General features: G+C 42.6%; 1 protein-coding gene across 2 annotated transcripts in view; it reads left to right on the top strand.

Moving 5' to 3' along the window:
- si:ch1073-358c10.1 (mitochondrial peptide methionine sulfoxide reductase) overlaps window positions 1–20005 on the top strand; it is a 61141-nt gene that overhangs the window by 16404 nt on the left and 24732 nt on the right. For both annotated transcript variants that reach the window (XM_012864592.3, XM_036150789.1), the window contains exons 3-4: window positions 46–165; window positions 6237–6341. In XM_012864592.3, coding sequence (XP_012720046.2) covers window positions 46–165; window positions 6237–6341 — 225 coding nt within the window. The remainder of the gene's footprint in view (window positions 1–45; window positions 166–6236; window positions 6342–20005) is intronic.

The following is a 20005-nucleotide window of genomic DNA, read 5'->3' as shown; positions in this document are numbered from 1 at the left end:
TGACACGACACGAAAAGGCCTAACTGTGCCTGCGTCTCTGTGCAGGAATGGGCTGTTTCTGGGGAGCTGAGAAACTGTTCTGGCGGCTTCCAGGAGTCTTCTCCACCCAGGTGGGCTTCGCCGGGGGCTTCACACCCAACCCGACCTACAATGAAGTCTGCACAGGTATTCCACTTTGCACATTTTTTTTAATTTTTTTTTGGGGTGGGGGGGTATTTATACCTCCCACTCTCTGATTCCTGTGAACAGATCTTCTTACCATCCTGCGAGGAAGCGAAACAGGTTGGCAGAACATTTGACGCTGCAAGTGTGAAGGTTAAAGAGAATTTTAGGGGAAAAAGGAACGGGTGCAGAGGAAGATTGTTTTAAATAAAGCTCTCTCATCGCGGTTCATGCCTTCATCTGCAGTCAACTACTCAGAATGCACTGCTCCAGATGGGCTGTACCCCCCCAGCATCCCCACCCCCACATGACCTACTTGTGAGGATTTTGCTCTCTGCTGTGCTGTATTGCGGCGTTTTTTTTAGCAACGGAGGTTTCTCTGTAGAAGGCGCCGTGCACGGGCTCCTTTTCCCAGAGAATGTAATTTGCAGGAACCGACTCTGTGAATTTATGTTGTTTCTAATGTTAAAAAAAAACATAATTCCTATTTTCTCATTGTACTAACAGGAGTTGTCATCCTTATTTGCCATTACAATGAAATGTGTCCCCTGCATTTAAACCGTCCCTTAGGGAGCAGTGGGCTGCCACTGCGCGGCCCCCGGCGAGCATTCGGGGTCTGAGGGCCTTGCTCAGGGACCCAGAGGGGCAATCTGTGGGATTCCAACCCGGGGGACTTGCGGCCTTACGCTAACCTCCAGAGCAGCACTCTCTAAAGAAACAGATTCCTGTAGAAAGCTGACGTATAATGGAAATCATCCGGCTCCGGTGATGCTAACCCTGGTAGTTTGGGGTCTTCGTGACGGGAAGCTTTGGGATTTTGAGCAAAATGTTTCACACAGTTCCTGCACTGCAGAAACGGAACTAGAAATAAGTAAAATGTTCTTAAAATATGTGTATTTGTCCTTGATTTGAGCAGGTAAATAAGATGATTTGCCAATGGAATAAGAATTTTGCACTTAAAATAGGAACAATTCATCTCAATCATCTTATTTCAAGTGCAGTATGTCTAATTATCTTATTTTAGGGGTCAAAATACTCATTCCATTGGCAGATAATCTTATTTACCTGCTCAAATCAAGTAATAAATACACTAACTTTAAGAACATTTTATTTATTTTTAGATCCGTTTTTGCAGTGTGTCAGCCGTCTCCCCCTGTTGCTGTCCGAGTCAGCCTCTCAGAAACAGGACGCTCATCTGTGTAGGAAGATGGGGACGGAGGAAGGAGGAGTGAAAAGCGGGGTCTAAGTGATGCAGCAAGTGAAGGAATGAACGAAATAAACTTTCTAAGGCTGGGGGAAGGGGGAGCGTGAGAAAAAGGCGCGGGTCCTGTCCATCTGCTGAAAGAGTGCAGGCGTCGCTCCAGTGGCCATGACCGAGCAGAACGCCGCGACGGCATGCGGCCGAGGAGCTGTCAGCGCCGGCGTGGCAGGACAGACAGAAAGAGAGGGCTGATGGAAACGTCAGCAGAGACGGGAGAGGAGAGGAAGGACAGGCAGAGAGGTGGACGGTCTGACTGACAGAAACAGGGGGAGGCTGAGGTGCTGTCAGAATTTCTCTTTGTGCATACAGAGACGGAGGGGATGCTGTTATTATCAATCAGCATAATTCACCTCATTTACAGCACAAGCACAGTCTAATGCGCCAGATATTTGCAAAACAAAACGCAAAGCTATGGAAGGATGAATGCTAGTTACCAAGAAGCTGGCTGAAATGATCCAGGCAATAATATGGCCTTCTGTAGTTTATTGAGACAGTATATGGCGTGTCAGTGAGCTCAAAGGTCTTCCACCCAGCTGTTTTATAGCATGCCAGGTGCAGCGGTCCTGCAGAATTTACTATTTTTTCACTAAACGTTCAGTAGTTACACAGAATATGGCGGCTGCACCGTAGCTCAGGGCCTGAAGCGTTCATATGCAGCTGGAGAGACAAGTCTGTGCCACGTAAAAACAGAATCCTCTGGTTGCATGACAGAGGTTACACACGCAGTGATCACCTATACGCTGCAATCAGGTAAAATTGAAAACCCGCAGTTTAGAACTGCATGACGTTAAACAAAATCTAAAGTGAGAGAAAAGGTTAGCAGGTAATTATAAATTTGCTTTTTTTTCCTGTTTATTTTCAGGAAAATATTTTTAGACCGTATGTAAAATATCAAAGTAGCCAAACACCCGAAACAATGTTCACTGCTGGTATGTAACATTGCAGTCAGTAATCTTTTTATTGATATTTGTTTTTTCTATGCCTCATTTGTCCAAAATCAGTGGTAGAAGATTTGCACACAGAGCAGAAACATCTGACTCCCAATAACCTGGTCCTGCACTGCAAAAACGGAACTAAAAATAAGTACAATTTTCTTAAAAAAATACGAACAATTCATCTCCATCATCTTATTTCAAGTGCAGGATATCTAATTATCTTAATTTAAGGGGTCAAGATATTCATTCCATTGGCAGCTGATCTTATTTACCTGCTCAAATTAAGGACAAAAACACTATGTTTAAGAACATTTTGCTTATTTCTAGATCTGTTTTTGCAGTGTGGTGCTCTTTGCAGAGATTATCTCTGCACGGAAAGGTATAGATCTACCAAAGAGATAATTTAATTCACAAAACGATGGAGGGCGAGGGGAATAGACACCAGTTCAGCTCCAGTCAACAGTGGATGTTGTTTGTTCTACTATTTTCTAACAAATGGGTCAAATAAAGAATCTGATTATTCCCTAAAGCTCTTAAAGTTTCTCAATGCTTCTGCCACTGAAATGGTCTAAATCAGACCGAAGTTATTCACTGCAAAAAGGGAACTGAGAGTAAGTACAATTTTCTTGAAATGAGTTTGTTTGTTCTTGATTTGAGCAGGTAAATAAGATGATCTGCATATGGAATGAGTGTTGTTACCGCTAAAATAAGATAATTAGAGATAATGCACATGAAACAAGATGATGTAGATGAATTGTTTCTATTTTAAGTGCAAAAATCCTATTTCATTGGTAGATCATCTTACTTACCTGCTTAAATCAAGGGCAAATACACCAATTTCAAGAAAATGTTTCTTACTTTTAGTTCCCTTTTTGTAGTGAAGTTAGGTATCGATAAACTGAGCCTTATGTGGTTTGTAAGTTTCTCTTTTTTTATTACCAACTGTAGCAGTGCTAGTGACATGGATGAGCAGCTGAAGAGACAAACCCAGAGGCTGATGATGAGGAATATAACTACTGTTAGTTTTTTAAATTAAAGCTGCTGAATCCATTCCCAGGTTAGACACTTTTGTTTCAGGCACCTTTTGATAATGTGAATATTTAGATAAATAACATTTATACATTCCAACTTCTAGCTTTGGAGTTGCCATCTGACTGAACTGAGGCCCATTTCTATCAATTTTCAGTTCAGCCTCGTCATATTTAGCATTCTAAAAACTCAGTTTTTTTTATTTGTGAATGCATAGATAGTGTTTTTATTTTATCCATTTTTGGCCCTGCTGGAGGTGGGACTGTATACATATAATTCAGGTTAGACACTTTAGTTTCAGGCAGATCCTTTTCCTGCACATTTGGCCGCTCAGCTGCCTGCCTGTCGATGTGAGCGTTAACGTGCAGATCCGGTTTTAATCGCATCTGACTGTTTTTGATAATGTGAATATTTAGATAAAAAGCATTTAAACATTCAAACTAAAAACCACATATATGTAGTTGCTGAATATATCAGTCATATTAAAGTTACTGCCTGTATTAGCTCATGTTTGCTAAAAGGAAACCTATTTTCTTGCTTTGGTGTTGCCATCTGACTGAACTGAGGCCCATTTTTATTCATTTTTAGTTCAGTCTCGTCATATTTAGTATTCTAAATACTGCTTTTTTTTTTTTTTTTTTTTTTTACTTGTGAATGCATAGATAGTGTTTTATTTTCTTTATTTTTGGCCCTGGAGGTGGGACTTTATACATATAATTCAGTTCTGTTTATCTATATAACGACATATCACAGGTGTTATCTCCAGGCACTTCAAAAGGCAAGCAGATCCAATTTAATCCAGAATTATCAAGTTAATTCAGTAAAATCATATAAACAGATTCACTTTACATTAAACACATTCCTTTTAATTAAACATAGTCTGATTCAGTCCTAGCTACAGTAAAATGCAGTCCAGTAAATTTATTATGCCAACTGTCTCTGATTGTGAAGCAATCCCTGATCGCATCGGGTTATTAATATAGTCGTGCTTTTAAGCGCAAAACTTAGTTTAAGTTTGATGTTATGGGACGCTATACATGAACAAGTTTATTGTAAAGAAATCATTGTTGTTTGGGGGGAAAAGTTCATAAATATATACAATTCAAAAGGTGTTCAGGGTATTATTTTTGCACCTTTTCATTTTTTCCCCCTTGTAGCAGGTTTGTTTGTTTTGCAGTTCAGTTGTACAGGATAAATTTCACATGAGCTTTGAACTGATTTATTATGGTAGCATTTTTTTATATAACAAAAACCTGCCATTTGAAATAACAAAAAAAAGTAGTTTTAAGATGTGAGAACTTAACACTTCAGCAGCTCATTGGATCATCAAAACTTCTTGGAAAAAATGCAAAAGCTCTAAACCTCCCTAAAAAATGTAAAAACCTTTTATCAAAAGTAATTTTCCTCCTTTTAACTTCTTGGTTGGTTTATTTATTTCAGACATACTAACTTTACATTCATACACCATGAGACATTTTCACTTAATATGATTGAAAAGGAGGTAGGCAGAGTAAATATTTATGTGACCCTACTCCCTTTCATATATATCTTACTCTACACATTATTCTTTAAAAAAAAAAAACACAACAAAAACAAACAGAAACAGGACAACACTGTTTCTTTTACAAGTAGACACATAAATTATCTTATATTATTTTTCCTGAGCAAATAATCCATAATAATTGGTGTCCAGAGCTGCAGTGCTTGTTTGTCAGTGGAGGAGAGCAGTTTAAGTAAAAACAGGGTGGGTGTTTGTGGGGCAGGCGGATTTGTTGACTCGCTGGATGGTCCTTCAGCGGAGAACGCTGGAGCTCTGGCAGCTTTAGTGGTCTTGATCCTTGTCGCTCCGCAGCCTTTCGCCCCCTTTCGTGTGGGACAAGCTCCGAGAGCCGCGGCACGCGCTCACCTTTTCCCCAAAAGACCGTTACAGCAGCTTTTGCTGCAAATTTCTTTTTTTTTGCTTTCGGATAGTGGTTGCTGTCTCTGCAGCTGTGTCACTCACTCCTGTTTGGTTTATTTAACGCTTACATACTGTCATTTCAGTACAAACACGTGCAAACAATAAATTCCCATTCATTTGTTGGCAGGCAGCTGTTATAGACTACTTTCTTTTTGAGACGATCATATGCAGGTTGAGTTTTTTTTTTTTTTTAGTGTCTTTCACATTTTCAGTAATTGACTTTCTTTTCTCCAGTATTGGTAGCAAGTAATAAGATAAATAACTCTGAATATTGCTTTCAATGTGAGCTTGGTAATCTTCTAGGAACTGTATTGTGTCGGTCTGCATGGCCGGTACCCACACATTTTAGGTAATGCTTCATATACTAAAAAAAAAAAAAGCAAGGTACTGTCAAGAAATGTGCAAATACCCTTTGTGCTGTAAACATGCGCAGATGCACATACAGAACATATGATAGCTTCAGTGAGAGAACGCCTGCAGGCAGCTCGCTGAGGGTTCGGTATCCTGGCAGCTGCAAACAGGAATGAGTATCTGTGAGCTTTTGGCAACCTCCACCACAGGCTCCATCTTTTACTTTGCCTTCTTTCTCCTTCTCTCTGCGCCTCCCTCGGTTTCTCTCCGTCTCCCCTGGTGCCATGAGAAATACCACAGCTCATAGTGGATTCAGCCTGAATGTTTTCTACCTGTGGTGCATGCACTCAATGACACGAACAGTCTGGACGCTATGAAACCACGTTAAATTTCCTTCGATTTTTTTTCCGGTGTGAATCAAAATATTTTCAGGGTTTGTGATAGAAAAGGGCCGGTGAAGACGGTGGATGTGTGATCCGCACCACTTTTTTTTTGACCGCTTCGTTTTGAATAATGCACATTTGTGATTCCCTCCCAGGTCTGACAGCCCACACGGAGGTGGTGAGGGTGGTCTTCTCCCCTCAAGACGTCAGCCTTGAGGAGCTCCTCAGACACTTTTGGGAGAACCACGATCCGACACAAGGTAGGAGCGCACAGGCAAACGACCCCGGTCACCCCGGGTAGGACCCATCCCAAGGGGGCACAGGGTGTATTAGAGCAGAAGGATGATGCCCAGGCATGCGCTCGTGCATGTTGCGGTGGGGGGAAGGTCTCATGGGTGTAAGTCAATGCCAGACAGCGTTAATGTGTCTGAGACCCAGCCATCCATGGTGGTGCACGCCACTATGGTGCACATTCAAGCCAAAATTGTGAAAAAGTCTTCCTTAGCATCTGTGCATCTTGCATTTTATCTAGTAAAAAAAAAAAAAAGAAACGGCTTTTGCATTTGCTACAAATGATGCAAAGCATGTCTGGAGATAACTCATTTTATTGAACTCAGTCCCATTAATAAAAAAAAAAAAGCTGGATATTTTAGAGTACAATCTTCAAAAGATGTAAATGTTTGGCTTATGATACACACTGCTGCATTATTGTGAAGCCTGCCACATATTTGCCACCCACACGTGCACAGCGGACCCATCCCCCCCCTCTAAAAGCCATCTCTCCATCTCTTAGAGTCTGGTGCGCTCTTGTTTTCTGTGCTCACTGGAGGAGGTGATGTAAGAACATTAATGCACCAGGAGGACACATGGAGGGTGTATGCGTGCGTGCGTGCGTGCGTGTGTGAGATGGCAGGAACGGGCAAAGTGGCACTCTGCTCACTCATATTGAATGTACGGAGGGGCGGAACAAGGAGAAACGGATCAAAGATTCATAGGCCCCGACCTGCAGCCTCGAAAGAGGCACACGCACCCCGTTCAGTTCCTGTCACCCTCTCATAAAGCGCCTCGCAAAAGTAGTCGCATCTCTTGAGCCTTTTCCCGCAGTTTATCAATTTACAATTACAAACGTCAATGTATTTCTTAGGGATGTCATAGCACATTGCTGCAAAGCGGAAGGACAAGGATGCAACGTTTTCAAGATGTTTAACTCCTGAGTGCATTGGTATAAAGCCCCTTTTACTCTGACACCACTAAAGAAAATCCAGCGCCTTCAGGAGCCATTTATTTAACAGATGCCATCTTTGTGTAATTCAAATCTCTCAATAGCTATGATGGAGCTGCCAAGATCCGCAGCTCAGGTGGGAGACTGCGCCAACAGGAGAACAATTAGTAGTACGCTCCATAATTCTGGCCTTTTAGTGACGACGGGCAAGAACAGAGACATTTTTGAAAAAAAGCCTCAAGCTGTCTCAGGAACAAAGCAAATACATGGAAGAAGGAGCTTTGGTCAGATGAGACCAAAGTTAACTTTGTTTTTTAGCCTACGGCCAAAACACTTATGTGTGGTAGAGAAGCCAACACTACACATCACCTTAAACGCAGCATCCCATCATGCTTTGAGATGTGCACGGAAACTAGTCACAGTTGATGGGAAGATCGGTGGAGTTAAATACGGGATGAAAACATAAAGGGCTGCAAAAGACTAGAGAGCGCTGCTCCTTCCCTGAACACACAATAAGATGGTTTAGATCAAAGCGTGTTCACGTGTTAAAACGTCCTAGTCAGAGCCCAGACCTACATTAGTTTGAGAACCTGTGGCAGTGTTGAAAACCGATGTTGACAAATGCTCTCCATCTAATCTGACTGAGGCTGAGCTAATCTGTAATGAAGAATGAGGGGGAAAAAAGCTAATTTTTTTTTTTCTAGATGTGCAAAGCTGGGAGAAACGTACCGCAGAAGGCTTAGTGGGAGTGGATACAAATGCATGCCACACCTTTCAGATTTTTATTCGTACAAAATCTTCCAAACCATATACTGCTTTCCTTCGATTTTACAGTCATGCAGTGCTTTGCGTTGGTCTGTCACGCAAAAACCAACGCAAAGTACTTTGAATGTTATGGTTGCATTATGTCAAAATGTGACGACATTCGTGGGTTATAACTACTAATGCCAGGTCCCCTAAAATAAATCAAAATAATCAGTTCTGAGGGTTTTTTATATGTGCATCTAGTCACATTTAGGCTAACCCATTGTTCAGTATGATTATGACAAGAGGCAGGGGAAGATGTAGACTTTTTTTTTTTATTTTTTTTTTTTGGTTTTATCTGAGAACCACATTCTCCTGATTAGAAGAGATTAGTCCCCTCTTCACAGTCGCCGAGGGAAGAGACACATCGTACCACAAGCAAAGTCGCAGACAGAGTTGAGCCGACATGCCACAGGGCAGAGGCAGCCAGGCCAAAGTAGTCGGGCATTTCACAGATCACACTGCCTTGTCTCATCTCATGTTTTATCAATAGCCTGCAGCTAATTTTCTACGCGCCCCGTTTTGTTGGTCACAGCTAAAACCAGACGACGTATTGCAAAATCACCACAAACCGAAGAGTGCTAATGTTTTTTTTTCTTTTTTTTTTTTAGAAGCTCTGCTCCTCACGCGTGACTTAAATGTGAATCCGTGCCGTTCCTATGCTCTCAGATCCGGGGTTCACGTGCAGTCGAAATTCTTCTGATTTGACAAATGTAGCGTGGAGTGGTGGAAAGCGGGCCGCCGGCTGTGCCTTCATGCATGCTTAAGCTTCAATTTATTCCGTCCACCTTGGAGCCGGGCTTAAAAGAGAATGAAGAAATTAAAGAAGTTTTCTCTTTCCGCTTTGACCTGCGTAGACTCACTTGAGATGGTGTGTGTGTGTGTGTGTGTGTGTGTGTGTGTGTGGAGAAAAGCCGGAGAGCATTAGCAATTCTGTTTCCTCCTGATGTGCATCAGCACGGAGGCCAGGTTTATTTAATGATCGGTGTTGGCATGCGACTGGAACATAGGTGCCGATTTAGGCGCAATGCAATGCGTTTCGGCTGCAAATGTGTGCATGCATGTGCACGTGGGCGCGGGGTGTATGCGTTTTGATATCTGTGCCTCTGCTGCTTTGCCTTAGTTCAAAAGGGTTTAGTCCCGACAACGTGATGTCGGGCTGCGTCAGCTCCACCAATCCCAGCCTGGATAGCAACATTAGCAGCCAATCAGAAACTCCCAGCAGCCTTTGCTGTGTGCCCTCTTTCCATATTCAGCAACGCTAGTCTCAATCCGCTGGCTTCCCTAGGATGTTGCATAAACCCACCCCCCCGACACTACCCCCCTCGATTCAACACGCTTCCATATCATAAGTTTCTTATGTCTGTGTTTTGACAAGCCCTCAGCAGCATACCTTCACATGGGCTCATGCACCGTTCTCCGGCACAAACAAACTGTCAACAAAGTGGCTTCCTTGTGTCAAAGGGTCACAGCGGTGCCGTTTCATCATCATGACTGAAAAAGGTTTTGTTTTTTTTTAATCAGAAACAAATACACGTCGCTGCACTTTAACGAACTTCCTCACGCACATGAGAAGAAATGGGCACATTAGGCCAAACGGTAGCTTTGCTTTTTTTTTTTTAATGCTGTTTATTGTTCTGTGATTCTACACTTTCAGAGGCCTGTAGGTCCTGTCTCCCTTATTGGGTTCTTCAAAGTATGCAGCTGAGCAGCGGAAAATGGATCATTTGGTGCAGCTCCCCTCTGTCATCCTGTCATCGCATCTTTGCATCAGTTGCAACCCTCTGGTCTTTTTCTGTTGCCCCCTTTTTTTTTGCCCTATTGCTCTTTTATAATGCTTCACATATTTTGTCATCTTGTATCTCACCCCTTTTTCTGGCTTTCCTCCCCCCCCTCTTTTTTTTTTTTTTTTTTTTTGCTCTCATTATGTTTGCCCATTATTTCATCCTCCCCCACCTTGCCAGGTTCACCTACACCCCCTCCACCCTTGTCCTCTTTGCAGCGAGCAGAGTGAAGGGGGTGAGTGAGTGAGCAAACGGCCCGGAGCCCCTTCGGTACATCCGCAGAGCGGCACGCTGACTCGGCCGCTCCCTCAGGCCATCCGCTCATCGCACAAACACACTCACATCCACTCCTCTTTTATCTCTTAGTCACTATCTCCTCTTGTTCCTCGTCCTCCCTTCTCCCCGTCTTCCCCGCTCCTCTGTTCCTTTCTTCAACACCCCCTCCCAGCCGCCCTTCATCTTAACAACCTGTGCTTTCCCACCCTCCTTGTTGTTTCCTCCTGATCCCCTTTCCTCCCCTGTACTTCCTCTTCCCTCATTGCCTGCATCCCCCCCTATTTTTTGAGGCCATGCAGTATTTATGGTTGTGGGCTCGCCGATGCTGCGTCAGTGAACAGGCAAGTCAGGCGTGTGCCGATAGACACAAAAAAAAAAAAAAAAAAAAAAAAGCACCAATGCACAGCTAAAATGGCCGACGCAGCTGTCCTCGTTTGATAGCGTCTGCACGTACGGGCACGCTCACGTCGGTTCGGAAACGTTGGCGGAGTGGGAATGTCAGAAAACGGATATTCTGCAGATCTGTCCAACACGGTTTTTTTTGGATGAGGTTGCTCACGTCTTTTTTTTTTTGTTTCGGCTTTTTCAGAAAAGCTACATTTTAGAGTTTCATGCAAGCTGCGCTGCGCTGGTACACAACGTGACGATGTATCTTTGCAGTTATTGGGTCAAACAACCAAATGGGCATAAATCAAGCTGTCTTCCATCTGGCGGCAGTTTCTTCCTGACAGCCGAAATGAGCATGAATATTCCTTTATTTAATATCTTAACCCCAGCTGGCTGTGACACACGCCAATTCCCTGTTGGGGTACCCCCCCATATTCCCCTGTGTCACCCCGTTCCTTAATGTTAGGGGTGCCCCTGCCGTTTAAAGCAAACCCCACTCCCATGAGGAGGCCTTGACCTCTGACCTGTGGCCCCAGTAACCCCCTCACTCTTCTCATCTGACCCCGTTTCACCCGTTTCGCTTGCTGACGATGGCCTGCTCATTACCAGGTGTCAGTCATAACACCCTCACACGTGCCGCAAGCTTAATTTGTGGAGACAGCAGCATGAGTGTGTGCATCGTGGAGGTTGGGTTCTAACTCATTTAACTGGGATGAAACTCAGTTTCAGTTTCAGTTCAGTTTATTTATATAGCACCAATTCTCATCATGTCATCTCAAGGCTCTTTCCAAAGTCAGACTCCATCAAATCCTCCAGGTTGGTCAGAAGGTTTCCTCTCTAAGGAAACCCAGCAGGTTGCATCAAGTCTCTCCAAGCAGCATTCACTCCTCCTGAAAGAGCGTAGAGCCACAGTGGACAGTCGTCTGCATTGCTGATGGCTAAAAGATTTGCTAATTTCTCATTTGGAAATAGCTTAGGCTCGTTCAGACTGGATGGAGAGTGTCTGTGAATCGCATTTTTTTAAATTCTTGCCACAGACTCTCAAACAAATTTGAGTAACATAAGGTAAGAATTCCTTTATTGTCCTGCAAAGGGGAAAATTGGGTGTGACAGCAGCAAACACAATTATTAGCAATGAAAATAGGAAGAAAAAAATAACAAATATTCAAATATAATCAAAATTAGCTCTAAATTGGGTCTGGACTTTGATCATTCTAATATGGGTATGAACTTTCAGTTCAATTTAATTTATCTAGCACCAATTCTCAACTCATGCCACCTTAAGGTTCTTTCCAAAGTCAGACTCCATCAGATCCTCCAGGTTGGTCAGAAAGTTTCCTCTCTAAGGAAACCCAGCAGGTTGCATCAAGTCTCTCCAAGCAGCATTCACTCCTCCTGAAAGAGCGTAGAGCCACAGTGGACAGTCGTCTGCATTGTTGATGGCTTTGCAGCAATCCCTCATACTGAGCATGCATGAAGCGACAGTGGAGAGGAAAACTCCCCTTTAACAGGGAGGAAAACCTCCAGCAGAACCAGAACCAGGCTCAGTGTGAACGCTCATGTTCTGTACATTATATGCTGTCAGTACTTCGTTTGGGCTCCTTTTGCATGAATCACGGCATCAGCGCCACGCGGCATGGAGCGGATCTGCTGAGGTGTTCAGGAAGCCCATATTTACCATAATGGCAGCCGTCAGCTCGTCTTCATTGTTGGTTCTGGTGTCGCTCATCTTCCTCCTGACACTACTCCGTAGGTTCTCTGTGGGGTTTGGGTCAGACCAGTCTGCCGATCAATCAAGCCCAGTGATACCGCCGTGATTAAACCAGACCGTGATACTTTTGGCTGTGTGGGGTCGAGTCCTGGTGAAAAACAAAAACACAGCATCTCCATCAGGCTCTTCAGCAGCTCATCACGGCGGATCTGACTTTGGACCAACACCAGCAACTAACATGGCCCCCCAAGTCACCAACAAACGTAGAACTTCACACTGGATCTCAAGCTGTTGTGGCATGTTTCGTGATGCACCTTTTTTTCTGTGTCTCTCCAGTCTCCCTCCAGACTCTGGCAGCTTGGTTTAAAATTAAATAAAAAACGTTCTTTCTTCTGAAGAGACGACTGAGGACCCCTGAGCAACAGTCCAGTCATTCCTCTCACTAGCTTAGAGAATCACAGACTGTCAAGTCATCATGTCTGGTATAATATTCACATTTTTGGATAAGCACATTTTCAGTTTTAGTTGTATCATAAGAATAAACACAAATAGACACTTGCAATACAGTTGAGGCCAATTGTGTACGCTATATAAGAAGGTACAAAACATTTATTTCTCACCATCTGAAATTAAACTTAAGCTTTTCCTGTTTTAGCTCAGATAAAATAACCAAAATGATTTCTATTATCTAAACACGAGTATTGAGAGAAAGGTTTTTGTATTACTTTCTTCAAAGTCAGAACTTTTACCCAGATTATAAAGGTATAGCTGTTTAAGGGGCTATTCACAGCATCTGAGTGACATGGAGATGTATTTTAAGGCAACAACTAAAACTCACTGCTTCCTTGTGTAACATCATGGAGAAAAAACTCAACAAGATGTCAGGAACTGTGGACCTCCACCAGTCTGGCTCAACCTCCAAATGCCTGAAGGTGCAATGTTTAGACTTTAGACTTTATCAGGTGCACGAATGGCAATTCGTTTGCAGCAAGTAATGTAATAGTGGTAGTGGCAGCCATCACACAATCACACAAACAATACTTACAATAGAAAAGACAGGATGATAAGAAGCAACTTATAAAAGTTAAAAGAGATCAATCTGAAACACATTTGTAAAAGATATTAGACTGGAGGTAAAGATTAGCAATAAAAGCTGAAATTGGAGTTAAAATTAAAGTTGAATGTTGCTTCACAATAAAAAGATGGGTATAATAAAGAAGCAGTAAAAAGAATATGAAACTGGAAATTAAAGATTATTGCAGGGATTCTCAGAACTTCACCAGATCTGTTGTGACATTTTTTCAGGTCTACTACTGTCACTGTTTGGGGAACTGATCGGTCCGCTGCACTCGATGGAAAAATGCGTATTGTATAAACTAGCAGATCAATCTTACTACGTTAGAAACAAGCCCAACCTCTCTTTTTTTTTCTTTTTTTTTACATCCCACTGTCCTTAAATTCAGTGGAACATCTCAAACTGGTAAAGTTTAGATTTGGAGCTGCAGGAGTCCACCTTAGATCTAAAATCTGGCAACTCTTCATTGAACATGTAAATAAGCTTAATGTAGTAGTTTTATTTTCTACTTTTAACAACTTTAGATAGTGAGCTGCACAGGAATTGTAAAATCAGCCTCTCCATGTAGTTTCTAGCTTGCAACTAGGTACTTCTTCCTGTGCTGCGTCAATCTTCTGAGAGGCTCCCAACATTTCTAAATCCTACACACACCATCAATAGAGGTTTAAAATAAAAAATAAAAATTAACTGTTTCTGAAGCTCTGTGTTGCTTATCTGTACAGCTCTGTAGTTTCTCACCAGTTACCATTACTTTAACAATTTCAGACAATACCTGTTTGCACGAAGCACATAAGAAACATCTAACTAAATACAACTTAGATGTTTCTTTTAACACTAAAATATCTCAGAAGAAGGTGCGGCTACACCATAGAGGGCTTATCTTGCAGCAGCAACGGGCTTCCATAACAAGCTCCATCCAGATGTAGATCTATTAATATAGATTTATGGGTTTACTCTGTATATTTAGTAGCACTCAAGTGTGCAACGATGTTTTAGGTTACATTTTAAACCTAAAGATCTGTCAGAATTGAACCCACAGCAATACAGGATCAGTATTACGTCCAATACTGATATGAGATCGGATCGGCCTCCTCTCCTATCATAATCTACTTTTTAAATTACTGTAAGCATAGAAAATGATTCTTTTTTTGTAAAAACTGTTTTTTTTTTATCTGCCACACCAAAAATAAGCTGCTAAGCAAAATGCCATCTAATGTTGACGGTTATACATTTTGAGGAGTCCAAAATTTTGATCTCATGCCGCCTGATATAGAGTGGGGGCAAGCTTCACTCATTGCATTTACAAGCGGCTAAAAATAAACAGCGAAGGGCCAGAGCTACAGTGTTCTGACAGCGTGCCCAGAACCATGAAGTGATCACGTTAGAAGGTGCTGCTCCGCTGAAAAACGGAAAAAACGGAAAACAAAGCCGTTTTGCAGCGCGTGAAATATCTGCCGAGTGTAAACCCGGTCCGCAGTCGCCTCTCCGCGCATTAACTGAGCAATCAGGTAATGACCAAAGCGGGACGCGCTCCCCTTCCTAGAAAACCACCGTGGTAACGTGCGTGACGTGTCTTGTGCAGAGTCACAGTTGTGATTTAATATCGCCTCCGTATGTGCTTTGTCACCGTCTGACAGCGAGCAGAGCGTTACTTTCTGCTTCCTGCTCCGTACGTTTTTGCATGCGTGCGCAGCCCCTCGCGGACGTGCGTGCAGGTGTGTGTGTGTGTGTGTGCGCGCGTCCACCAGGGAGCCTCTCGCCATCCCAGCTCCGTACTCTGCCTCTGTCTCCAGCGCGTTAGCAGCGGCTTACATAAGAACAGGGCAAAAATAGAAGTTGAGAGGAGAGAGGCGGAGGAGAGCGCTCTGCTGGCACGCACACAGTTGGAACGGGCCTGCGGGGCACGGCACAAACACTCGTACTATCGCACATGCACGGGGAACACTGCAGCCATCAGGAATTACAGGTCTTTTCTCTGCCCTTTTTTTCTAATAAATTAGCAAAAAACAAAAAAACAACAAAAAAACATCAGCATTGAGTAATCGCCTTGGACGGTGGCGTGGATGTAGGCCAGGGTTACGGCTTTTATAGACCTCATCGGGTTGATATTGCTTTTAAGGGGAGGATGATGGAAGGGTAGAGAGGTGGGGAAAGAAATAAAAGATGTAAGGAAAAAAAAAGGAAAAAGAAAATTCATTAAATCATCCATTAGCTCTCGCTTTGCCACAGTCTGATTGGAACGCGCTGCCAAGTGCAATAATCCCGAGTTCACTTCAAATGTTCTGCCTTCGTGTTCAAAAGCGTCCAAAAAAAACTTGCCAGTTACTCAAGAACTCTTTGGAAATGCAGAAACCAACAATAGCAGGACTTCAGGTCCAGCTGTGTTTTACTGAGACTTTAGGGGAAATAAATTAAAGTACAGAATTTATTCCTCCTTGTCTTCCTCATGGATATAACCATCGCTTTCAAACTGATTACAGTGTGATTGCTCTGCCTTTGTTCCCCCTGAAACTGAGCTGAGCTCAACGTCTAGCTGTGCTTCTGCAAGGCGATACGTCCCAAACCCACAAATGTACAGGAGCTACGCGTTTTGGCTCAGGCAGTTACAAACGGCGTCCAGAAGGACGCGCATTAACGGGCGTCAAGCCACGAGCCGGAGGAGATCTGGAAATGAAAACAAAATGCAGAAGCAAGGACCTGGAGGGAAAGTTGGAAGTGGTGGTGGGGGGGTGGGAGGGAATCACAGGCTTTTATCCCCAGCAGGGACAACATGAGTGGAGCCATTTTTGTTTTCTTTGCAGCAGAAACACTGGAAGAGATTTTACGGAGTTGCAACAATTCTCAGCGGGTTTGAACACAAGCAAAAGTGTTTGCGTGTACATTTGTGCACGGCTGTCTCCAGGAGAGCGTAGTCACTCCCTCGGAGACTCCCCCTTCCTTCACCCCTCACTTCCTCAGACTTTGGCTTCCATTTAACTTAAAGGAGCCGTGTTAAAATTCCCCTTATTTTTGGGAGGGGCTATTAATTAATATTTTCAGCTTGGTGGGCGTAGGTCAGTGACCCCTCTAGGCGCTGTGTGTGTGTGTGCACGTGCACATGTGTGACCTCTTGCCCCTCCTCTTCTGTCCTCCCCCATAACCCTCTGCTTTCAGAGGCAAGGCTCTCATGCATAATGCAGAGAGAACAGGGAGGTTCTCATTAATAATTACTGCTGCCTTTGATGGATGTAGAAAATAACGATGGGGGCTGTTAAAAATGGAGAGAGTGAGGCGAAGGTGGGAGGTTTTCTTTTTTTCTCTCTCTTTTTATGTAGGGTTTGTTTCGTTTTTAGTCATGGAGACTAGGACCTTATGGAGGTGCTTTTGGACGTAGTATCTTTAACCAAAGGTTGAAATTCTGTACAAGTTAAAGAGTTGTTGAGTAAATGATTTCTTCCTTGTAGGTGGACCAGAGTAAATGAGAATAATTTTGCGTTTTAAGCAGATTCTAACACTCGGGAGTGTTTGTTCCTGGGTCTAAGGTGGACTAAGGTGTAAGGATGCATCCAGTTCACAAGAACCAATAAAATGAACATATATCTGTAGGGTGGAATGAAAAGAATGCATGGTTTTCACATTTCCATTACAAATAAAAAAAAATGATGTGCAGTTATCCACCTTTACTCTCATATGCCTAAATAAATGTCACTGCAATCAGTTACAAGCAAAAGTAACTGGATCGGTAAATGCAGCAAGCTCACTGGAGGTGCACTGGTCAGATGCAACCATCACCCTAAAAGTGATGGCAGCATCATGCTGTGGGGATGCTTTTCTTCAGCAGGGACAAGGAAGATAAATAGAGTTGATTGGAAGGTGGAGGGAGCTTAAATGCAGGGCAACCCTGCATGAAAAGGTGGGACAGAGATGATTACCTCGTCCTTAGTAAGTGAGGCAGCGTTGGAGGAATCTTTAGAACCTGTACAGTGTTTGAACTGTTTAGCAGCAGTAGAGCTTTCTGAACTATGTAAAAATTTAGCTTCATCTAAACCTTCAACTTGTATGTTAGACACCATCCCAACCAAGTTGTTTAAGGAGGCATTCCCTCTGATCAGTGGCCCTATTTTAAACACAATTAATCTAGTAAATGGATTCAATTTTTCCAATTTTTTGTTGTTATTTTATCTTTTACCTTTTTTGGTAAAGTTAGCTGGAGTTCTGTTAGCTGTGACATCATCAGGGGAGGCAGATCATCCTCTATTACCATCTAACATAGAAAGTACTCCTGGGTCAATGTGAGCTTCTGAGCTTTCTGTGTCTCTGCTCTGTCTGCTCTAAGCCCCCAGTGGGTGGAGGCAGATGAGCGTTCACACTGAGCCTGGTTCTGGTTCTGCTGGAGGTTCTCCTCCCTGTTAAAGGGGAGTTTTCCTCTCCACTGTCGCTTCATGCATGCTCAGTATGAGGGATTGCTGCAAAGCCATCAACAATGCAGACGACTGTCCACTGTGGCTCTACGCTCTTTCAGGAGGAGTGAATGCTGCTTGGAGAGACTTGATGCAACCTGCTGGGTTTCCTTAGAGAGGAAACTTTCTGACCAATCTGGAGGATCTGATGGAATTGACTTTGTAAAGAGCCTTAAGGTGACATGAGTTGTGAATTGGTGCTAGACAAATTAAATTGAACTGAAAGTTCATACCCATATTAGAATGATCAAAGTCCAGACCTAATTTAGAGCTAATTTTGATTATATTTGAATATTTGTTCTTTTTGTCTTCCTATTTTCATTGCTAATAATTGTGTTTGCCGCTGTCACACCCAATTTTCCCCTTTGCAGGACAATAAAGGAATTCTTACCTTATGTTACCCAAATTTGTTTGAGAGTCTGTGGCAAGAACAAAAAAAAATGTGATTCACAGACATTCTCCATCCAGTCTGAACGAGCCTAAGCTATTTCCAAATGAGAAATTAGCAAATCTTTTAGTGTCTAGCTGTGCAAAGCTGGTCGAGGCATATGGCAGCAAATGGTGATTTTACAAAGTACTGACTCATGCAGCGCTTTGCTACTTGTAAAACATTTTGCTAACCATGTTGTCCTTCTGCTGCAGAGTTATATTCTTTGTTCTTTCACGTTCTGTAAGCATCCTCTGAGGCCTTCAAATTAACATAAACACAGGAGGACTATATTTAGATGTACTGGACTTTATTCATGGGTATCAGAGTAAAGAGGCTGAATACATATGCCACACTTTTCAGATTTTTATTTGTTAAACTCTTTGGGGACAGTATAATTTTATTACCACTTCACAATAATGCTCCACCTTGCGTTGACCTATCGCATAAAATGCAACAAAATACAAGGAAGTTGTTTGTTGGAAAATGGCAGACTAAATAAATTATTTTCTTAGGGGTAAGGGTTTGTTTGCAAGGTAACTGAAACTCCCAGTCATGGTTTCATAACCCTCATCATATAATTTTGGTGAATGATTGCTGTGTTAACTTTGCTTTTGCGTCTGTAAGCGCCCAGCTGCGACGTTGTTCGTTAGCAGTCGTCTGCACTCTTCATGAGAATATTGAAACTTTCACACATTAACTTTAGTGAAGTAATTTTTTAGCAGAATTGCATCATCACTCAGCAATATTTCCCAGGTGTGCTGCAGCCCCGGAACATTTTCTATGCATGCGTTTAGAAGTGTGAGAAAGTTGCTGCAGGATCTGCCGCTGTGACGCGAATGTAGGAGCTAGTATATCTGGAGTCCATCTGGATATTGTTTGGTAGTTAAAATGTAAAAAAAGCTTTCTTCCCATTCATTTGATGCATTGTTGCTCCAATAGTAAAAGAAGAGGCTTCCTTTATAAAGTCATGTGAAAACAATTATTATTTATATTATATATTTCCTCTTCCTCTTACTGAAAAGATATGCAAAGTTACCGATACTTAAAATATGTATTATTCTAATGGCAGTTTGTTCAAATAATTGTAGCCAATGTATGATGTAATATCACAACTTGTGTCTCCTGACTTTTGTGTTCACTGTTTATTTATTCACTAAAATTACCCCCAAAATATTAACATTTCAGATATTCCTCCCCGAATGTTGTCAACACGTTTCTGTAGTTCAGCTTTTCCGCTTCTATGCGCTTTTTCGTCATCTTTGGACCGCGCAAGCATTTAGTTTTTATTGAGGAACATTCAGGGAAGCAGATCCTCTGAGGCAGCAAACATCACTTATTGTGAGTTTATTCAGAGTGTGTCACAGAGCAGCCGCTGGTTGCCTGTCTGCTTTGATTTGAGTGACGACCAGATGAATACTTATGGCCGTTCCGCTTGAACAGGCCCCGTCGCAGATAGGTTGTGACACGCCATGATGTAAGGTAACATTTAATCTAAAGACAACAAGATATGCAGATTGCTGTGTCAAGATGATGTTTTCCGTGTCAGCGGTGTACACAGAAAGCTAAAGCAGCAGCGCTGCTGATGTACTACGGCAGGGTTAACTTATAGTACTGTAATTTAATGACGTGATCACACCTGATCCAGTCGTTATAATGGATGAATATATGTGACAGAATCTCAGTCTTAATATGGCTTACTGCTCGGAGGCCGAGGTTTCATTATTCAAGCGTTGGCCATCTTGGGTTAACGCGGCCAGAAGTAACACACGTCTTAGTTAAAGCGCTTAATGCATCCT

The sequence above is a fragment of the Fundulus heteroclitus genome, chromosome 19 (genome assembly GCF_011125445.2).
Source record: "Fundulus heteroclitus isolate FHET01 chromosome 19, MU-UCD_Fhet_4.1, whole genome shotgun sequence".
NCBI lineage: Eukaryota > Metazoa > Chordata > Actinopteri > Cyprinodontiformes > Fundulidae > Fundulus > Fundulus heteroclitus.
The sequence above is the reverse complement of the archived record's forward strand: the minus strand, read 5'-3'. Positions and strand labels throughout refer to the sequence as shown.